The sequence below is a fragment of the Pan paniscus genome, chromosome 19 (assembly GCF_029289425.2).
Source record: "Pan paniscus chromosome 19, NHGRI_mPanPan1-v2.0_pri, whole genome shotgun sequence".
Lineage (NCBI taxonomy): Eukaryota > Metazoa > Chordata > Mammalia > Primates > Hominidae > Pan > Pan paniscus.
In genome coordinates, this window is record NC_073268.2 from 74,146,525 (window position 1) to 74,169,046 (window position 22,522).

At 41.8% G+C, this 22,522-nt stretch overlaps 1 protein-coding gene across 3 annotated transcripts; it reads right to left on the reverse strand.

The window, feature by feature from the left end:
* Positions 1-1,093: 1,093 nt before the first annotated feature.
* Positions 1,094-17,850, reverse strand: VEZF1 (vascular endothelial zinc finger 1). Of its 3 annotated transcripts, XM_063599290.1 has the most exons (7): positions 17,165-17,538; positions 14,751-14,962; positions 12,194-12,888; positions 11,371-11,434; positions 10,100-10,283; positions 8,681-8,836; positions 1,094-4,451 (listed from the first exon to the last, which is right to left on the reverse strand). In XM_063599290.1, exons 2-7 carry the CDS (start codon positions 14,754-14,756, stop codon positions 4,024-4,026), a joined length of 1,533 nt encoding a protein of 510 aa, XP_063455360.1. In that variant the 5' UTR covers positions 14,757-14,962; positions 17,165-17,538; the 3' UTR covers positions 1,094-4,023. The 3 variants fall into 3 exon arrangements, with proteins under 3 accessions (XP_063455360.1, XP_034798436.2, XP_034798435.2); XM_034942545.3 differs by lacking the exons at positions 14,751-14,962; positions 17,165-17,538 and adding an exon at positions 17,580-17,850; XM_034942544.4 differs by lacking the exons at positions 14,751-14,962; positions 17,165-17,538 and adding an exon at positions 17,580-17,791 and having other exon boundaries at positions 10,100-10,301.
* Positions 17,851-22,522: the final 4,672 nt, after the last annotated feature.

Consider the following 22,522-nt stretch of genomic DNA (forward strand, 5'->3'; position numbering starts at 1 on the left):
GGCGTGAGCCACCGTGCCCAGCCTAGCCCCCTATTTTTACAAGGGGAGATTTTCCAGTAATCTGCCAATGTCAGGCCAGCTGTGAGGGAGATTTACAGACCCAAACCAGGGACAAAAGACATTCTTTCAGGATACAGGACTCTTTAAGGAGGAATTGGAAAAAGTGCAAGACTGATGGCCAGACCTATTAGGGCAGGGAGGAAAAATTGATTACCGTCCCATGAACAGATTGGACTTTTAGGTCCAATGATCCTTGAGGATACTGAAGTGAAAACCTCCACTATCTCCTCTACATCCTAAACCCAGGTCTATTCAGAGGACCAAACTACAGGGCCCCTTGAGAAGAGTGGAGACACCTAAACAGCCGGCACTGGAATGATTAACTAGCAACTCAGTGAAATAACACTTCCCTTGTTCCTAGGACAAACACAGCACGAAGAACACTTTCCTCCAGCTGTGTTCACTGAGTCACTAAAGGCCTAAGACAATTATCACAGGAAGTTTGGAAAGCCTCAATTCTATATAAAACAGATGTAGGTATCCAAAACTTTTTCATTGAATGAAGTGTCACATTCATCCTGATTTGCTGTTTGGTGATACCATCACTCGTCCCATCTTCCTTAACAGCCTCCTTGGAGGCAGCAACCATGTCTTAATCAACTTTTCACGCCCCTTAGTGCCTAATAGTGCGTGGCACATTGTTGGTCCTCAGTGGGCATCTCATAAATCTAGTTGAACACAAATGGGCAAGGGACCCAGCTTAAAGCCCCTTTCAACTAAGGAAATTAGGTCCTAGAGCATGAGAAGAAATGTTTTAAACCCATCTTCTCTTTTGGGTAGGACAGGGACCTAAACCTGTGGCCACTGCCTCCATGCTAGCTTCCTGGGCCTTACCTGAGCTGCTTGGGAGGGTGCACCTACCAAGGGCAGTCAGTCTGGTGCCCTTCCACCCTCCAACCAGCCTGATACTGGTCCCTCCCTCTCTCTCCAACCCAATACTGAGATGTGTGCACCTGAAAAGAAAGTACTTGAAAAATTCCTCTATTACCAGAGCAAAACTGATGAGGCTTCTGAGGTATTAAACAATCCATCATAACATTTGTGACCGGTTAACTTTAATTTTCAAAATAAATCTGCAGTATTTTGCATGTTAGTAATACAGTGCTGGTATTGACAGGTAAAATCATCATCTGCTTACATAGAAACCTTCATTTAGGAGCACACCGTAGGAGGGGAACGGATACACAATAAAAAGCAAACGCAGGCCAAGCAGCGAGCCCTAGAGCGTAACAGGCTGGATGTCAGATTTAAGGATTATCTAATACAACTGTTTAGCTGCCAATCTGATAAAGGGGAAGCTCTCAACCAGGTTACAACCAGAAGGGAAAAACGTACTCTGCCTTTTCGTAGAGCAGTGGCCGTTGTGCCTTCAACACCTGGTTGAATCAGTTCATCAACATCGAAACTCAATTCCAGTTCCAAGACACAGGAGAATTTCATCACACAACCTATTCGGTACCCCTTTTCAGTGGCCCACCCAAAACCCCCTCCTGCCATCGACTCTCTCCCTCCCAAAAGAAGACATGACGTGGCTTTATTATTGCAGACAAGCTTCTTAAGTGAATAAAGAATGCATACAAAATAGTATTTTAACTGAAGTCATACAATGAAGTCTCACTCCTGTTTATTATACAATGAATTGATAAAACAATTACTTCTAGTATATATCTTTTTTTTTTTAGAACTAATACTTTCAGGGTTCTGACAACCACATTCTAGCTTAGGGGTAGGGCCCACACCTGCCCCCACTGAGGACTGCTCCTTGGACCACTGTGGAGGAAGCCTGGGCTGTCTGAATTGTGAATTATGACTGCCAGCCCACCAGAGATAACAGATCCCAGCAGGCAGAGCCAGAACCCAGTTTTGGGTCTGCAGGCCAGGAAATGTGAACTTCCTCCAAATGTGGCCACTGTGCCTCCCAATCCAGGCCTCAGCAAGGTCATTCTTGGGCTTTCCCTACACGAGTCCTTCCAGTAGTCCACACATAATGCTCTACATATTAAAAACAAACCATTTTTGTACTGTGGATAAGAACAGTTGTAACAAAGTCATAGCTACATATTTTTCTCTACATTTTGTTTATTGAGACAAACTAATTAAAAGGCACAAACATAGGGCATGTTTACATGGACATTATAACAAACATATACATTAAAAGTGTAGGAATGTGTTGCCTTCCTGCTAAACAGAAAGTTCCTAAGCTTTTATATATACAAAAGTTGTACAATTTAATGTCCTAAAGTACAAAAGATCATTTATAAAATTATTTTACACTAAGTACTATTTATTTTATTTTTTTACTATGTAGTTCAACCCCCTAGAACTGTTTTGTATAATGACACACAGATACCTGTCCCTGATGTAGGAAGTCTGTCTCAGATGCAAGGTATTTTGATGCTTGAACTGACACAGTAGGGTATAAACGGAAATCATCCAGTTTGATAGTCAGTCCTGCAAACATTCTGCAAGATTAACACAACTAATTTCCATTTCTCTTAACTGCAATGATTAAAAAATGAAAAAAACCAAAAACATATTGCAACTTAAAAAAATCACAGCGTCTTGGTTTAGTTAATTTTTTTTTTTTAACGCAATGCTTTAAAAACAATGCGTGGCATGATGGTGTAAAGAGTATCTGTTTCCCTAGCTTTTGGTTTCTACTTTATGTACAGAGATAAAATATCTTGCTAAGAAATAAAAAGCACATGTCTCAACGTGCATAATCATTGCTGGGTTTCTACAGGGAATGCAGACAGCTGTCTCCCTGAAAACACCACAAAGCTGATACAAGTGTTTTCTCAAAGAAAAAAAAAAAGTGATGTCCATATTTACAAAGTTGAACAAATCTGCGCAATACTTAAGAAACAGGAGAAATTTAAAAAAAGATACACTCTGCATGTTCTGAAGGGGCATACACTACCTAGTTAGTGGTTAGAATAAAAACTGTATACAATTTAATATAAGACATAAACTCTAGTGAGCAACTAACACATCTGTCCCTGTTGTAATATCAACAGGCTCTGATTGGGAGAGAGAGGGGCATATCACATCCCAGTGCCTCCAGCGTCTTCCAATTTAAAGCAATATATTTGAACTGTTCCAAAGTACTCCTTGGCTCCTAAATAGGAATCCCACTGGACTCTGTTTATTAGGAGCCTGCCTGTCCACACACTTGACTTCTCCTCTGTCAGTTGAGGCTTTTCTTAGCAAAACACAATTTGTAGATTTTTTTTAAATTTTTTTTTTTTTAAAAAGTCAACTACAATGCTATATTCCATCGGGATTAATATGCTGAGCAATATTTACATCTCCAAATATCAGGTCACAATCCCTATTATACGTTGAAGTTAGAATGATAAATTATCATATGCTTTGCATATCAGAGCTGGTATCACCTTTCCCATAGGGAATGCTGCCTGAAATTAACATATTCCCAAAGGTAAAATGCATATTCTCTGAAATGCATTTTATTATGACAATGCATGTATTTACTCATAAAAACAATAAACACAGACAATTCTACACTAGCTCTCAATCTGTGGATTTAAAATTTCAGGTTAAAATCAGCCATCCACCTTGTATAGGGAGAAGAGTTCTGCTAGTGTTTACAATAAAGTGATTCCTTGGGATTAGAAATAGTAATGCTGTTTTTTTATTTTGAAGTGGGTTCTACTTATGATTGGTTTTAATTCTGGCATTTCATCTTGCCAACTACTATCCTGTTTAAGCAATGTTGTCAGCTAAAAGGAATTTCTGATTAAACTAAAGTGGTCCAGTGATAAGTTACATACACACCCTACTTTGAATAATCCCAGCCAAATTGGAGGAAAATGCTACCACACTCTTATTAACTAATGTAATAAAATCTCCCAATTTCATGGTTTAGTTTTTGCTTTAATCAACTAAAAGTTAAGTTGCTGGTAAATATTTACTTTTACCCATATTTTGATTTTATAATACTGTTTACCAAGGCGGTGATGTAGGCAAAGCTTGGGGCAAGAAAGGCATGCTCTCTACAGGTCTCATTGCTATATTGAGAGGGGCGGCTAATGTCATAGGTGTGGGTAGATTCATTGGAGATGTGATGGTGACAGGGTGTGCTATATTCACTGGGGCAGTGACGGGGGTGGGGAGGTTGACTGGGGTAGTGAGTGTTAAAGGAGAGGTCATGGATAATGGACTGGTTATAGTTACAGGATGCCCTATGTTCATTGGGCTGGTTATGTTAACTGCACTTGAAACATTTACTGGACTTCTCATGCTCATTGCAGCTGCCACTGTGACTGGGTTTGACATAGTCCCAGACGACACAGAGGATGTTATACTGAATGGAGTAGTGAGAGTCACAGGTGTCGTAGCAGCCGTGGAGGTTTGGCACAGGTTAGCAGCTTCTAAAATAAGAAGAAAAAGGGTCTTTAGATTCTCAAAACAGTGAGCAAAATTCACAAAGTTTCTGAATCAATTTCTTTTCATTAAAAATGTCAAACATTTAATAAATCAAATTCCAGTTTTCTATCAAGTGGTCAACAGAACAGAGGATCTTTCTGAGCACAAGCCTGGGGGCCAGGGATCCCAGTGTATGAATCACCTTCTGATGCTATACCTCCTGCAAGGACTTAAGCAACTTGTTTAGCCTTGCACTTTAGGTTTCAAGTTCAGATTTACTTACCTACCTCACAGTGATGCTGAGAGGATCAGTTAACTTCTGCAATGCAGGGCTAAGTGTTCTCACTACTACTTCATGCAGTTCCTCTGAGTTCTAAAAACTTTCTTGGGAAGAGCCAACCTCCAGCAGGCCAGGCTAAAGAGCTTGTTTACACAGAGCTGGGCCAATGGTTACACAATAACAGATAATCAGAAAAATCTTCTCGTAAGGCACACTGTAACTAGCAGAGAGAGGTGTGCATACTCAATAAGTATGTTAAAGCCTGAGACATGAAGCCACATTCTGTGAAGGTTTTAAAAATGCATAATTGGGGAATGATAAACAAGCTATTTTAGTATCATCTGTTTGTTTCAGTTTTAGAAATATGTTTCAGTTAAATAATCTGATTCTTTCTGGTTATGTTTCTTAACTACATTAGGAAAGAAAAAAATACTCCTCAATAAGTTCATGTTCTCCTCACTCCCATTTCTTCTTGTTTCTGATGTTGACACAATCACCTATTTTATGCCTAGTATCTTTAACTCTACATATTACACATACCACCAAGCATACCAAAGAGAACTAGCTAGGCAAGGAGACCCTGCAGTGAGTTAGAGGACCCTGGTCCTTCTTATCCAACAAAACCTGGACACTTTTTTTTCTGAGACAGGGTCTCCTTCTGTTGCTCAGGCTGGAGTGCAGTAGCATGATCACAGCGTACTGCAGCCTCAAACCCTCAAGGCTCAAGCAATCCTCCCACTTTAGTCTACCAAGTAGCTGAGACTACAGGTGCATGCCATCACGCCCAGCTACTTTTTGTGTTTTTTGTAGAGACTGGGTTTCGCCACGTTGCCCAGGCTGGTCTCCTCCTAGGCTCAAGCGATCTGTCCACCTCAGCCTCCCAAAGTGCTGGGATTAAGGTGTGAGCCAGGTCTAGACACTTCTTAAAAAATACTTCCCCTCAAGGTGACACCCCCAACCCACCCCTCAACAAAATTCAGCACCAGAAAACAGCAGTAAAATGATGGGTAGGCTAGCTGTGACTTGGCTATCAAAATGGAGAAATATACTTGAACTAAAGATAGAGATCTGTATATGATCCACAAAGGTCTTATCACCGCAGGGGGACCCTTGAGTCAAGCAGCCCTTACTTGATCAATACAATGTAACTTTGGCATACACCATTCTCCCTATCAGGGATTCCCAAACCTGGCTGATTATCAAAATCAACTATCTAGAGGACTTCAAAACAAACAAACAAACAAACAAAACAAAAACAAAGGACTCCAGGAGAATCAATAGTGAAATGTGTATTTTTAAAAAGCTTCCCAGACAATATGATTGTCGATCAGGTTTGAAAACTTATGTTACCTTATTTAGGCCTAATATTTAAAGGACGTTATAGATTCAAGTTTAGATTTTCAGGTCAGGAGTCTCCTCTCCTCTAAAATGTGACATTTACTAACATGAATACAGAGGTTTCTAAGATCAGTGGTCTTTTTGAGAGAGATTCACGCTACAAATGGGAATACAATAACATTTTGTTTCATGGAAGTCAGAAGATGAGCTAAACAATCAAGTCTTACTGTGCAAGCAAATTGAAATACAATACCAAATAGAGGAGTACACCGAGAGAGATTGAGAGAGAAAACCAATTCACTTTAAGGTGCTGGGAGTATTGCTGAGGATATTCTCCACCTGCTTTCACCAAAGAATTTTTACTCTCTTATCTGCTGACCCCCTTACCTCCTCCTCCGTGTTTTCTTTTTAATCTAACAGTGTCCTTTTACTATGACTTAAACATTTTTACTCCTTCTCTAAGTAAAATACCCTTCATAATATACTTTCAACCCACTATACAATTATCACAGCACTACACTTTTTCCTCCCCATTGCCCGTCCCCTCTCCCCATTCTAACACAAAAGTTCATTTGTTTTGTTTTTTTTGAGATGGGGGTCTCAATCTGTTGTCCAGGCTGGAGTGCAGTGACGCAATTGTAGCTCACTGCAGCCTCAAACTCCTGGGTTCAAGTGACCCTCCCACCTTAGCTTCCTGAGTAGCGGAGACTACAGACACGCACTGTCACGTCCGGCTAATTTTTTTTTTTTTTTTTTGAGTTTTTGTAGAGATGGGGTCTTGCCATCTTGCCCAGGCTGGTCTCAAACTCCTGGCCTCAAGTGATCCTCCCACCTTGGCCTCCTGAAGTGCTGGAATTATAGGTGTGAGCCATCACACCTGGCCAAAACATTTTATTAAAATAATGACAAATCTTCAGATGGAAGCTAGGAACAAGCAGCACCTGAGGAATGATGAAAAGCCTATACGGACTGCTGCATTCTTTTCTTCCAATGCCAGTAAATGTATGAAAAAGAATGTCGCCAGGGCCCAGTAGCTCACGCCTATAATCCCAGTACTTTGGGAGGGTGAGGCGGGCAGATCACCTGAGGTCGGGAATTCGAGACCAGCCTGACCAACATGGAGAAACCCTGTCTCTACTAAAAATACAAAATTAGCTGGGCGTGGTGGCACATGCCTGTAATCCCAGCTACTCAGGAGGCTGAGGCAGGAGAATCGCTTGAACCTGGGAGGCGGAGGTTGTGGTGAGACAAGATCATGCCATTGCACTCCAGCCTGGGCAACAAGAGCAAAACTCCATCTCAAAAAAAAAAAAAAAAAAAAGAATGCTATTCCTTTTATTTTTATCCAAGTATAGGAGGTTTAGAGATCACTCTGGCCAGGTGTGCTGGCTCATGCCTGTAATCCCAGAACTTTGGGAGTCTGAGGCAGGTGGATCACTTGAGATCAGGAGTTCAAGACTAGCCTGGCCAACACGGCAAAACCCTGTCTCTAGTAAAAATACAAAAATTAGTCGGGTGTGGTGGCACACACCTGTCGTCCTGGCTACCCGGGAGGCTGAGGCACAAGAATCACTTGAACCCAGGAGGCGGAGGCTGCAGTGAGCCGAGATCACGCCACTGCACTCAAGCCTGGGCAACAGAGCGAGAGACTCTGTCTAAAAAAGAAAAAAAAAAAAAAAAAAAAAAACAGAAGGATCACTCTGAGGAAGGGAAGAGCCACACTACATGAAAGCAAAAGATGGAAGAAACTACACAGAAAAGGAATTACATACAGAGGAGCCCACAGATAGAGGATTCCTTAACATTTAACATAGTAAGACATTGTAGAGGTGGAGGAGGAAGAAGGAATTTACAAATCTGTCCTTTGGCTCATGATACATTGACAAAATGATTCATTTGAAATGGCTGCACAATAGTCCAGAAGCCAAAGCTGTACTAGTAAGTTGAAAAGTACGTTGAAAACTGATACTCCAACTGATTCGTTAGAAAATATACACATGAGAGAAAAGCAAACCATTTAAAAATTTTTAAACAATTACAGTAAAGTCCTCAGCAGCAGAAGACTAGATATGTTAAGGCCAGCCAGTGATAGACTGAAGGAGATTAAGGGTGTGTCCAAGAGAAAAGACATCAACACTACAGAATCTGAAACATGTAATAAATAATACAATGAAAAAGAACACTACAGAGCAAAAATAGCACAGTTGTAAGAAAATGAACTTATGTACACACAAGGATATCCACCTCTTAAAGTGGGGATATTTTAGAAAGGAAAAAAAAGCCCATAATGCATGGAGGTTGACATCAAATTGAATATAAAAATGCAACTCTGAGCATAGCAAAGGACCAAATTTGGATCCAGTTTTGTAGCAAAAAGTACATCAAAAGAAAGAACATGATAGGAAGTACTGAGAACTTTTAATTCCTAGTAATAACTTATCTGGACACTTTATTGCCAATAACTATACTTTACCAGATATTTCCCAGCATGCACTATTTCCATGTTTCCATTAAGCTAGATTTCCTAAAACTGTGGCTTCTCTACTTTGATCACTTGGCATACTAAATGAAAACACTTCTCTAGCCATATTTTCAACACTGGAAGCTGTGCCTTACCTTTCTTCCTTGCTTTAACAGCTTCTTCCCACAGTCTCAGTGTTTCTACTTGCTTCCCTGGCCAGCTTGTCACATGTTGTTGTTGTTGCTGCTGCTGCTGCTGCTGCTGCTGCTGCTGCTGCTGCTTTTGGTTACTGGTCTCTTCACTCATGCATGCTATTACAAAGACAAACCAAAAACACTGTATTTACCTGTAAAACTGTTGCCGTTTTTTTCAAAATTGACTTCTCATGCTTCTGTGATCTTAACCATTTAACCTGATAGCTCTTAGTAAGTGCATCTTTTTTGCTGCTGTGTCTATATTGGTCAAAATAAACAAGCACTAAAAAGTCTAGAGAACTAGCAAAAATCAATATAAAAGAGAAAAGGACTCTTTGCTATAAAAAAAAAACCATCAAAAAAAAAAGCAAGTGTCTTTAAAAATGGAAGTTTGATATTAATATAGGACTAATCAACATTCAACAAAATTTTTTATTTGACCACAATAATGTACACTAAAAGTGAATGTTTATAGGCCGGGTGCAGTGGCTCATGCCTGTAATCCTAGCACTTTGGGAGGCCGAGGCAGGTGGACTGTCTGGGCTCAGGAGTTCGAGACCAGCCTGGGCAACACGGTGAAACGCCGTCTCTATGAAAATACAAAAAAAGTAGCAAAAGTAATCGGGCATGGCAGTGTGCACCTGTAATCCCAGTTACTTGGGAGGCTGAGGCAGGAGAATCACTTGAACCCAGGAGGCGGAGGTTGCAGTGAGCCGAGATCGTGCCATTGCACTTCAGCCTGGGCAACAGTGTGAAGACTCCGTCTCAATAAAAACAAAAACAAAAACAAAAACAAAACAGAAGTGAATGCTTATAAAGTACAACATACTAGATAACAAACCCAGTGTACTTACAAAGAAGTAAAAATGGATAGATTAACACACATTAAGCTTTCTTCCCCATTCTCTTGTGGCCACCTATTTTTTTTGAGAATTTGATGTTTCTACTGCATAAAGTACATATATAATAGAATAAAGGATTAGGAAAATGCCTTCTTCTAGTGGTTAGGGCAATCTTAAAAGAAAAAGCCTGGGTAAATGCAAGTATTCTATCTTCAACTCTGAATTTAAGGCAAGCAAAGCATTTAAACCTTCAAGTGGATATGATATCTCATTTCTCTACAGATTTGGGTTTGAAAAGCAAGCTTATTAATACTGCTTTCACCTTAAAGGTTATTATTAGCTTATCAACGCTGTTTGCATACATGAAAGTAAAGCATAGTTCTGACATTAATATACTCTGTCCATTGTTGCCTGTTTGCACATGTTGGCAATAGGAGGAAACATGTAAGGTGAATATTAATACCTTTGATACAATATGAAAACATCATATTTCACCCATCTGAAATATAAAAGAAATAAAATCTGAAGCACCACCTACTTTTACTGATGCCTTGTTTACATGTATTACAGTTGATACTTTGGCTCTGCCCATGAGTCTTTAAGTGGCTGGTGATGTATGCTGCACTCAGGAGCTTCCCACAGATGTTACATGATACCTTGCCTTCGTGGCGCACCATGTGTGTCCGCAGTCTGTCTTTGGTGGCAAAGGCAGCAGTGCACGTCTGCATGAGGGAGGAAAACTTTTTTTAAATATAGACTATCCTGTTCTACTCATTTTGAAGTACGTTATATTCTGTGCATTACCCTATCCACATCAGCAAGCTGACAACTAGTTGAATTTTAATTGCATATGTTACCTAGAATCATAATCATAATAAAACTCTTGATAAATTTTAGACTCTTCCATTTTGAAGGAAGAAAATACATCAACACAGAGTAGCACAAAAAATGTAAGCTTTAGGGTAAGTTAAACCTGGGTTTAAGTTGAGCTCCACAATTTACTAAATGGTGTAATGTTGAACAAGTTGGTTAACCTATCTGAAAGCTTCCTTCATCTGTAAAATGGGGATAACATCTCTCACAAAATTACTGGTGGATTAAGAAAAGCCTGGTATACACAGCAGGCACTCACTCAATGACACTAGCTTCCTTCCTCCAATTAGATCTTTCTTAGCATTCAAATCATTTACTTAATAAAATCAGTCATTAACAAACTTAACTGAAAGGTGTACTAAAAGACTTCCAGCAACAAACTAAAATTACCAATGCCTAAAACAGTCATTTGATTTAGCAAAATTCTTAATGTTTTCGTTATTATAATTGATGTCAAATAAAATCATTAACTGGAATAGATTTTTAAACAACTAGAAAGTGCTCCAATTTGGTAATAACGAACAAAAATCTAGTAAGTGGTAACATTTGGGAGAAAAATTCATTATTTTCTCCTATTACAGTTAAAACAACTTCAATAATCAACCCAGAAATTAAAGCCCTTTATTCTTTTATTCATTTCAAATACACAACCACCTTTGCAAGACTGTAACTTTTTTTTCCTAACAAAAAATACTATTGCCCAAAGAAAGGGAAATATAGCTTAAAAAAAACAACACGCTTAAATTTTTAAATGATCTTGCTTTACAGAAACAGAAGCTGTCAGTTATATTTTATAAAACTAGAAGTCAAATGGGCCACATTTACTCAGGTCAGTGATTTTAAGACTATTCAAGAATGGTGAGATTCAACTGGCTCAGACCTTCTGGATAATGTGCATTAAGTGCTACACTAAGGATAAGTCATTTTAACTCTTACTTGGCATTTGAAGGGTCTTTCTGTTGAATGGACATGTTTTACATGACAGCTTAAGTGGTCAGGCCTGTGAAAAAGAGAGTTTCAACAGAAGATATAATCGAACACACAGAGAAATGCTACTTATGTGATGCTTACATGCTTGGCAGATTGGGAAGGGGTGCATTTTAGGGAAAGCTAGCAGAATTACCAACCTCCCTCCCCCAGTGCAAGTCTCCTTCCCTCTCTTACCATGAACAAAGTCTTAGGCCTCTACCTGTTAATTTTCTCTCCTAGTCAACATCAAATCATATTAGGTCTTGATTCTTTACAATTACAAAATACCCGAAGTTTTAGTCTTAACACTTGCCAGAAACAGCTACCACTATATTAACTCTAAAAGCTTTTATAAATGAAAATTAGTGAAATGTTGGTGCTCTCAGAAAAATGAAAAAACATTCTAAAAGTTTAATTAAGAGTATCCAAGGTCATCCCAACTTCCAAGAAATGTTACTTTAATTTGCCCAGTGAGCCTCATGTCTAGTCCCCCAACTGAACTGAAAACTGGTGGTTTTGCAGTGATAAGTATCCATGTGCCAAATGAAAGCCTGAGTCCACCGAGGCACTTAAGTGAAAAAAACAGGTTAATCACTATGTCACCACTTGTCAATCACACCAAACTGGGGTTAGACCTGGAGGTGTTAATACTTATCTATCACCAATCTCCTCTAATAACACAGGTCTGCCCACATCTGTTCTCACATAAACATTCTAGATCACATGGAGACAAAACTGAAGTACACTGATACCATAATGAAGCAAAGCAAAGCAAAGCAAAATGCAGTACCTTGAGAAGCCTTTCCCACAAACACTGCAAGTATAGGGTTTGGTGATGCCTCCTTCATGAGACCTCACATGATAAGTCATCCGGTCCTTCCTCTTGAAGCGCTGATTACAAATAGGACACTCAAAGGGTTTCTCATCTGAATGGGAGAGCTTGTGCCGATTGAGATGGTACACATCTCGGAAGGCCTTCCCACACATCTCACAAGCATGGTTCTTCTTGACAGGCTTACTGGGTTTCTTGACAGACTGGGTCACTGGCATAGCTGTGGTGCTGGCACTGCTACTGGGGTTGGTGCCCGAGGAAGATGTAGTGACTGTTGACAAGATGCCTGCAATGGTCGAGACCAACGAAGTTCGGCTGCTGTCCCCAGCGATGGTAGAGATAAGGGGAACCACCGTGGTGGGGGTTTTCTTTGGCCGGGACACCAACTTGATCCCTGTGTGGCAGGATTCGTGGCGCCTCAGGTGATAGCTGTCCCTGAAAGCTTTACTGCAGTAAGTGCACACAAATGAAGTTTTGGGTTTTTCTTTTTTAATCCCAATGGCATCCTTTAATGTTTCTGGTGCACCCTGAGGTTTCTGAGTTATTGGTATTGGAAGCAATGGTTTCTGATCAGGGGGCTCCACGGCAGAGCTCAGGAGGGGCAGCAAGCTGTTCTGTGCTGCCTGCTGTTGGTGATGGGAAGCTTCATGGGCCTAAAACCAAACATTTACACTTCAGAAACTCAGCCTCTCACAATGGCCTTCGAAATTCAACATGCTCCAGACAATAGAGACCAGAAGAAACAGTCAAAGAACCTATAAGCTACTCTGCAGCGGTAATCCAGCAACCACCTAGTTACTCTAAGAGCTCACAATACAAAGCATTGAAAAATCACTGTGCAGACACAAAACTTTTGCAACTAAGTTGCTGACAGTGATCTTGCTTTTAAACAGCTGACTAAACTACACACTATCCTGGTTCATAAGGGACAGACCAGCTGATGAAATCAGTTTGCATTAGTCTGTCAGCGCTGAAACCAAGTTTAAATAACTTACTTAAAAAAACCACTCCAGATTTAAGTATTTAATAGTACCTTACTGCAGCAATACACACATACACACTCACATACACGCAATAACACAATCATCTATTTGTCTATTATCCAGAAGAAAAGCATCATGTCTTTCTATCAGAAAACTCAGATTGAGGAAGGGGCTGTTGCTAAGTGATGAAAGAAATCTAGTTCTCTAAATACATTTGCTAGTTGTTAACTTTAAGTTTTCACTTGACTCTACTAAAAGGTTTGGTTGAAACAAAATCTGCTATTAAGCAACCTGCAAGGCATCTGTGAAGGTAGCCCATAGCAAACACCTGTCAGTTGTTTCTCAGGTCATTTAATTGTATACTGAAGTCTGCATCTTTCAGCAACACTATCTGTTCAAATCCCAAACTCTCAAAGACAGACTAATGAGAAAAACAAACTATAAACACTTAAATTCCTTTCATATTCATCTTCTTCCAGCAGTTGTAGGTTTCAATAAAGTATTAGACATTTGCTGTTATGATGTGCTTCTCCACTCCCAAAACTGGAGGCTGCACACTGGAAATTCTTTTAGCCGCAATGAAACCAAAATTTCACCATGGATCAGGTTCTTGACATTTATGAGTAGTTACTCTCTTGGTTCTGATACTTTCAAAATTCTCCATACTGATAAACATTTAGGAAATGATGGAAAAAATTCCTGAAATAGTTCTTCCTAATATGTTGTTCTTTACCAACATTATTTTTGAAACTCTTGACAGTGAGCCCAAGCCCCTATGCTTGTGTTTTGTAATCCTAATAAGATGCATGCACTCAAGAGGAGTTTCAAATATTTTAAGCATACAATGTCCTACTAGGGGCCCATCCCATCATTTTAGACACTTTAGACAGTTACTTACCCTTCTTACTCTATAACCACAAGTCCCACAGCTAACTTAAGGACAAAAAAACAAAGAGAAACACACACACACTCACAGCTCCTCCTCTGATGGGTAAGAACATCTACCACACATTGCTTCTATGTTTACTTGATGGCAGCATAACAGTTAAGCCTGGAACTAGTCTCCCCCAAACGATTAGGAGGTGTGGTATCCAGAGTTCTCAGTTTCAATTTAATAATTTTGATGTAATCACCCTTTGAGTCCTGGAAGCATTCTCAGAAATTATGTGGTTACTTATGAGTCTCTTTCTGGACTTAACTGCTCCTAGCAAATCACAGTCCGCTTTTAATCTAATTTGTGAAGCTCCTGTAAATGTAAGGGTCTATCTACCCAGGTGACATCACTAGAAACTTTACAGAATTTGGACTCCAGTTGTAACCCCTTTTCCAACCTGGCTGTAGGATACTCAAGTTTCCATACAGTATACAAATAGTTAATAGCTGAAGATAGCTGAAGATATACAATTTCAAAGGCTAACAGATCAGATAATAGGGAATGCAGATCTTCTGGACAAAGTTCAGACTTATAGCATTTAGAGGCATTTTTCAACTCTAAACAACCATTAGTACGATGGAGTACTAAAAGCACTTACTGCCATTTTACCAATTCAGATGTCTGTGGCAACATAAAGTATTTTTACAGCATTGCTGAAGCTCACTCTCACACGAGGGTCACACCAGGTCCCTGCTTCTTGGGTGAAATGCTGCAGAACCACTACAGGAATCACTCTCTGAGGATTCCTAGGATCCCCACACTTCTACATGAAGCCTTCTAAGGGGGAACTGGGTTTTCCCAACTTGTTCTCTGGGGGAGAGACAGAGTAAAATAACAACCACGGCCAGCCTTCAGTTAAGTGATTTATTTTAAAAATATAACTTCTGGGTAGGCTTTTATTTGACTAGCATCATCAAACCAAAGTTTTAATTTTATATCCCATCTCTTTCAACTGCAAGGCTTTTTAACCCTGCCCAAGCTTTCCTTTTCCTGGGGCTGGCAAGAAACAAAACAGAAATGTTATTTCATCACCCAGGGTAGTAGGATATGGCACCATGAAATCTCCAGTGCCAGAGGGTAAAAGATTTTGTACTGAACAAATTAGCATCGGTGAGTCATATCTTGAATGTCCTGTTAGAAGAATCATCCATCAAACATTTTAATAGCTATAGCTTTCACTTTCCACCAAGTTATCTGGAAAGCAAGCAGGTATTAAATTGTTTCAAAAAATAAATTCAACAGGATGCTCCAGGAAACAAACAAGATAATTTAACTCCATATCCCCAGTGAAAATTACTTAAAACCAGAACTGATTAAGTCTATTCATACCTTTCCATAGAAAAGACTGAAATATTCTCTTTACCCATTCAACTGCTCTCGGCTCTAAATTTTAAGTTTTCCAACAAATTTCACTGCACACATTGCCAAGCCCAGGATTAAATATTTGTTTTCACACTTCTCCATCAGGTGGAAAAAAAGATTTTAATAGCTGAAAAAAATTAAATAATATAAAATCTAATTAAAAAGTTGATCAATAAACGCTTGGCATTTGTTTTACCCAGGGGAAAAATAATCTTTACAAAAGTATTTCAAAAGATTTTTCAACCAGCTTTCCAAAGATGCGTTATGGGTTTTTCCTTTACATGAAGAACACTTTTTTTTTTTCAATCTCTATAGACACCATGCTTAATATGGTTTTTAATCACATGAAAATCACTTCAGTGGCCCATCAATCCCATATTTTAAAATAACCATTTGAGCTTTTTTCTGGGGAAAGTATTTGCCACCTTTACACCAACCTGGATGCATGCTAGTTATATATCATTTCTTTTCCAATGCATTTTCAAGTTGGTTTATCACATTAGCAAGCTCATCAAAGTACAATAAAACAACACTGATCAGAATGAGAAAAGGGGGAAGTTCATGAATTCCATAATGTTGGGTATTTTAGATTTTAAGAAGCCCAAATATATTTCCATAACTACTTAAAGATCAAATTGCCCACATTTGAAAAAATATGTCTTAAAACAACAGGCCAGTCTACACAGTAGGTAATTTCTGAGTTATCCAATTCTCTATATTAACTCCACTAGGATGAATCCAGTGGCTGGGAGAGTAATTTTTTGAAAATTCTGCATCCGTTCCTGTTAGTTTCAAAAGGTATCAAGCGCCCCAGCTACGCGTTTGGGATTTCACGAAGTATTCAAAGGAAAATAACTCAGAGAGGCGGGAAGAACGCACTTAAAAGTGACGAGCTTCCTAACCTCCTCCAGTTCCGAAGTTTCCCCGTGAGCTCATCGCTACTGCCCACTGAATGCTTCGTTTTGCAAACAGAAACGAAGTAGGAAAAAAATAAGTTCCAGCCTAGATCTGCCAAACAGGGGTCCCCCATCTAAAGTGGGCGGGCAAGAGAATTGCCAAAACACATCGGCTACAGTCACTTTCAAGTTTCTTGCAAAAAAGCGAAGACCAACATCCCAGAGAGTGACTCATCTGGGGGCTTTGTAAGCGGACTTTGTTTGCTCTCTCCACTTGGTTGGAGGAAACGTTCGAGGTGGGCGAGAAAGAAAAGCGCTTCGGGAGAAGGTCGGGCCTCCAGGAGTCCCGGCCCCCACCGCTCCCCGCCTGCCCCGGGCCGGCCCGGCTGGGGGATTCCCCAGGCTGAATGGGACGGCGGGAGAGCTGGACAGAGGGAGAAGGTGTCAGCTGCCAAGGCTCGGCTGAGACTTGGGAAAAAAAAATGTAAATCCAGTGAAAAAGTTTGGGGAGGGGATACACACTCACAACATCCGCCCCCCCCCAACTGGGTAAACACGAGAGGGGTGGTGGCGGTGAGGGGGAGTGGCGGGGAACCTAGGGATACCCGCTATTCGCGGGGACACGGGAGGGGGTCAGAAAGTCAACACACGCACGCACACACACAAAAAGACGAGGAAGGTGAAAAGAGAACAAGCGAAAGATGGATGAAGTGGCGGGGAGGAGACTCAGGGCAGGACCTGGGGACCTCCTCACCCCACCGTGCGGGACCGGGCCGGCACGCAATGGCCCAGCAGCCCGCGCTATCCAGCGGCCCGGCGCCCTCCTTTCTCTGGGCCGCGGGGTGGTGACAGCGACCGGCCTCCTCCCTTCCCCTTCAGAGCGAGAGGGAAGGGTGTGTGTGAGTGTGTGTGTGTGCGTCTGTGTGCTGGGGGGCCCCCGGGTTCACCCCGAGGCCTGCTATCTCCCCCGCACCCCGTGAGGCCGCCTCCTTTCACCTCAGCAGCCCCGCTCCGCCGGGGCGGGCGGGCGGGCGGAAAAACAAAGGGGGATTAAGGCCGGGCCGGAGAGCGGAGCCGGGAGGGAGGGGAGGAGGAGCGCCCGCCCGCCCGCCAGCCCGGGGCCCGGCCCCCCTGTTCCCCCCGTGCCCCCCCGGGGGGGCCCCCAGTACCTGGAACAGGAACGCGGTCCAGTTGGCCTCCATGGCTGCGGCGGCCGACCCCCCTCCTCCCCACTCCCCCCGCTCGGGGAGCCTCCTCAGCCGGAGGAGGCGACAACAAAGCGGCGGCGGCGGCGGCGGCAACGGCAGCGGCGGCTCCTCAACATGGCAGCGCCGAGCGCGGCCACTTCCGGTAACCTCCGGGACGCACCACCGCGGCGGCGAGCGCGGGCGGGGGGGGAGCCCCGGCCCGGCCGCCGCCGCCCCCAGTCGCCCGGACCCCCTCTGGGCGTCCCCGCTGCCGGCTCGCCGCCTCGGAGCTCAGCCAGTGCCCGCTGGCGGTGGGGTCAGGGCCCCCGCGGGGGGGCTGGGGTGGGGCCCGGGGCGGGGATGGGGCGCGGCGTCCCCCCCCGCGGGGGTGTGTGGTGCTGCGGTCCGTGGCTCAGGCAGCTGGAGCAGGGGGAGCTCAGGAGAGAAGATGGAGGACGCCAGGGTCTGGCGCTGGCCCGCTGGGCACAGCTGGGCCGTCTCCCGTGACTCAGACACGGTGTCCAGCACCGTCGCGTCCCTGTTAGACCCTCAGCGGAGGGCACAGGCCACGGCGGACACTCGGCTCTTCAGTCGCTCATGCACAGCATGGTCCCCACCTCCAAATTGGGGGAAGCCCTTTCGACTTCGAGCCTCTCTTCCTTTTGGCATTTCCTCCCCGGCCGGCTAAGCCCTCTGCGCTCTCGCTATGATATGCATCTCATGGCGAGATGGCCTTCCAACTCAAGCAGGGAATCCCACTGGGGTGCAGCCTCAGATCCTCTCAGTGTGGAGGGAAACACTTCCCACGCGTAGAGATGTCATTACTGGGTTATTCTTGGGTGAAGGGCTGAGCCTCCCCATCCTCCCCTTCACTCCAAGATAGGATGTGAAATTCTATCCCAACACCCCTCCTCTCCCGCCAAAAATAAAAACAAGTGAGATAGTATAGACAAGAAATTATTTTAGTCCTTTAGTACAGTCTGTTTCCTCCTTCACCCCCAGAACAAAAATCGAACTTCTGGTTGGACAGCGTCAGATGTCACTGAGGTGACCCCAGCCTGTTTGCAGTTCCAAGTCTTCCGTGTAGGCGTCACTGCTACTGGAACTTTGTAGATGAGGAGCCTGTATGATGATGTCCTGAACATTTCTATCCTTTCCTCACACAGAGGGAAGCTACTGGGAATATCAGAGACAAGCTATTATTAAACAAGTGTCTCTAGTCCAAGACATCTCCTGTGGCAGGGAAATGAGGGGGCAGGCTGTATCAGTGATATTTTTATAAGCTCTGGTTTTAGAAAAAATTCTTCAGATGGACGCATTATTTTAAGACTTTAACATTTTCCAAAACCAACTGAATCTTATCCCCTCCATTTATCCCCCTCCAGACACTTCTAATCAAGGTCACCATCTCCAACTTCCCCCATAGACAATAAAAATATGGCTGGAGAATTCTACTGTAATAGAAAACCAAGGAGATATAGTAATTTGACAGTGTGTTTCCTTTCCATCCACTAGACAAGAATACCCCCTCCTCCCATTCTTTCCTCCCCTCAGTCACCAGAATGAAGGGGCTGGAAAACGTTGGTCTGGTTCCTTTTAGAGCTGATTCCCCATTGGATACTGCCTGGAGGCCTTGGGGATGAATGAGAAGTTCTGCAGTTTGGATCAGTAGCAGAAGCAGGTAACACATCAGGGAACCGGTCAGCCTAAGATAGGAGGGGACAGAAAATGATGAAAGAGTTTCTGATACATTTATCAGCTAAATTGCTATGGTCACCCCCATGTCTCCTGTAATGTCCAAACCTAAGGAATTAACTAAGTAAACTAAAACCTTTGTGTTCTTGCTCTGACCTTGGACAATGGAATTCTTTTTATTTTCATTCAGTGGATAGCAAATCTGCTTCTTCCCTGCCTTAACTCACTCAAGGTCTCTGTGATGCACTCCAGAGTTTTCCTCCTTCCCTGCATAGTCTTCTCCTCCCTAGCTGCCTTTCAAATTGGTGAAAATGAAGCTTCAGGATTATGAAAACTAGTACTTAATGAAGACCATTATTCTAAATGACAATATCGCTGGACTCTTTTGAACTTGTTATGCTGGGATCTAGAAACCCTTTCCCCAGCAATCTTTCACACAGCACCTCTGGGAAGCGGTTTCCCACTAACAGGAAATAGAGGGTCAAGTGGAAACAGTCCAGTTCTCATTACTGAAGAGCTAAGATTCAGAAGAATCACTTTTCTTGAGGAAAATGGCTAATTCTATTTCTATCCATAAGACAAAATCAGAATTGATTGCTCCTCAAACTTTTTTTTAAAAAGATTAACCTTTTAAGTTCATGTAAATTTTAAACACTGAGCTATTTTCCAGAAGGAAAATACTCAGAAGTTTGAAACAAGTACTCAAAAACAATCGGTTCCAACTGTTAGAGGAATATAATGAAACCAGTATGATCAAATGCTCCATCCTTACCTAGAAGGGGCTATTTCTACTTTTAGGACAGAAAATTTCTCTAACCAAACAAAAAGGAGCTCTCTCCTTAAGTGAGCTTCCACAGACTATATACTGGGGTCCAGTCAAAAGACAGATGTCCAAAGACAGCAAATTCATCTAGATTATTGTAAACAATTTTCGGTGAGTGAGTAAATGGTATTACCTTCAGCCATGATGAATAAAGCATCTAAGCCAAAAATACAATGTGCCTACATCTACCCAAACAAAAGTCAGATCCCCAACTTGCCCTGTTCAGGTTCCTCTCTCCTCCTCCCACACTCCAAGTTGTATAACCTGTCACCTAACCTTTTAGGGTCTCAGCTTCCTCATCTGGAAAATTAGAACAAAATATCTACCTCACAATGGTCACCTGTGGATTTAATGAGAAATATATGTAAGATGCTTAGAACATTTTCCAGATATATAACAGATGTGAAATAAATATTTTTATTGGTGTTATCGAGTAGTTCTAGATTAACTTTGGGGCTTGGAACTCTGCACATAAGCTCTGAGCCAGTTAATTATCCCTTTTACTTTCGCCAAGTGACAGGTTTTCTCCCATCCATTTCTCCTTCAAAGAGCCCTAAGGTAAACGGGCAAAGGGCTATGACACATAACAAAGGAAGATGCCTATTAAAATCTGTTGTTCTAAACACAACTTTTAGTAAACATTAGAAAGCAACAGGATATTTCCTTCCTCATTTGGAGAGAATTTTAAAGTCCTGTGAATACATTGAGGATGTGGATTACAGACTTAGAATCCTAGGAAAAGTATCTCTGCCGTTGTCAATTACCTGTCCCCAGCTAAGACTGCTCCACAAACTAAAAACAAATCCAAAACTTTCAGTAGGGAATATCTAGTTAGAAGCTTCAAATTGGCAAGTTAATGGACCAACTCTTTATGCAAAAAAGCCAGAACTGACAATTAACAAATTTAATAGTAAAAATCAAGATTGCAATATTTAGAAATACCAAAAAGTATTGGCCAGAAAGAAATAACCCTTCCATATCAGCCTCAATACAATCAGGAGAAAAAGCAACATATTTTCAAAGTGACACCCCCCCCCCATCCCCCCTTAAATACTCCAAACTCCTCAAGGAGGAAAGCAGAGGTTATCTCCTCACTGCCTGAACTGGATAAGCACACTAAGGGCTTTGAAGCCATTTGCCTTTTGCCTTTGACCCATGTGGTCAGAAGTCAGGTTTGTGTTTCAATTCTACCACCTGAAGTGTCACCAGGAGTTATTTAACTGGCAAGGTGAGGAAAGGGAAACAAGAATTCTTTTTCCTGAATACCCATTTAAGTTCCTTGACAACTGGAACAAAGTCATAGAGAGCAAAGGGACAATGTAACAAATCTACCCATTTTCCTAGTAGACACTGAATTCAACTGGTAGTCGAGGGCTTTTAATTAAAACATTTTATTGTTTCTAAGAATGTTCACACAATCCAAGACTTCAAAAATGAGTCTAAAGCCATGGAAACACATTTATCACCTTCATGCTTGTTGAAGGACACCAGCAAAAATCAATGCTAAACCTATCAGCTTCATCCATTAAAGCATTTGCATAGAGAAACTAACTTCCATTTTACAACTCTTTAATGACAGGGAGAATATCCAACAAATCGCAAGTAAAATAGCATAGACCACAAGGAAAGAAACTAAGACAAGTCAAAAATACACCAAGTAAGAAATTCAATACAACTGGAAAACATACTCATAGGCACCAACATTCCTCCTTTGGACACCTGTTCCTTACTGCCCTCAGATGCCCCAGGACAGGGTAATGGCTGAGCATGGAAAAAGTAGGTAATGGGTCACACAAACTTGGTGGTCCTGCACCAAACTACAAAGATTAGCTCAATTATAGCATTGTGCTAACAGTAAAAGTAGTAAAAAATAAAAAATTAAAAAAAATAAAAAAATAAACTAAATTCCTACACAAAGTTTCTCGAGTACAGAGGTGAATGTCTTCTCATTGGCTATAGCCTCCACCCCAAATACAACCCACCAGTTAAGAGGGATAATACTAAACAATGCTGTTTAGTGTCATGTGCACCCATCTACATCACCAGAAAAATACTGTTCATATGCAAAAAAATTTACTAATTGTTAATACCTGGCCAGATGTTCTTGTGAAGAGCAAGGCAGGGGAAAAACATGTTATCAAGTGAATACTCTATCCAAACTCCAAGAGAAACATCTCCAGTTTTTCTTCAGAGTCAATTTGATCTTCAACTGAGGGTCCCTCCATTCTTGGCAGTGAGAGGAACAGTGAATAATGAAAACAGGTGTTCAGAAACCTATGCAGTATACTCCCTGGGTAAGGAAGGTGAGCAGCAGTGACCTAAGACACTGACATGACCTCATGACTAGCAAGACCAAACTTTGAGAAAGCTGCTCCATTCCAGAAATCAATGCTAACAGATGGCAACA

What these genes read in the sequence shown, in the direction of transcription:
- VEZF1 (XM_034942544.4), bottom strand. Translation starts at nt 17,612, where the DNA reads ATGGAGGCCAACTGGACCGCGTTCCTGTTCCAG. An exon ending in AAAGACCCTTCAAATGCCAA is followed by an intron (nt 10,302 to 11,370) that starts GTAAGAGTTAAA and finishes ATTTAAAAAAAG; the next exon opens with TTTTCCTCCCTCATGCAGAC. An exon ending in TGTTAAAGCAAGGAAGAAAG is followed by an intron (nt 4,452 to 8,680) that starts GTAAGGCACAGC and finishes TTCTTATTTTAG; the next exon opens with AAGCTGCTAACCTGTGCCAA.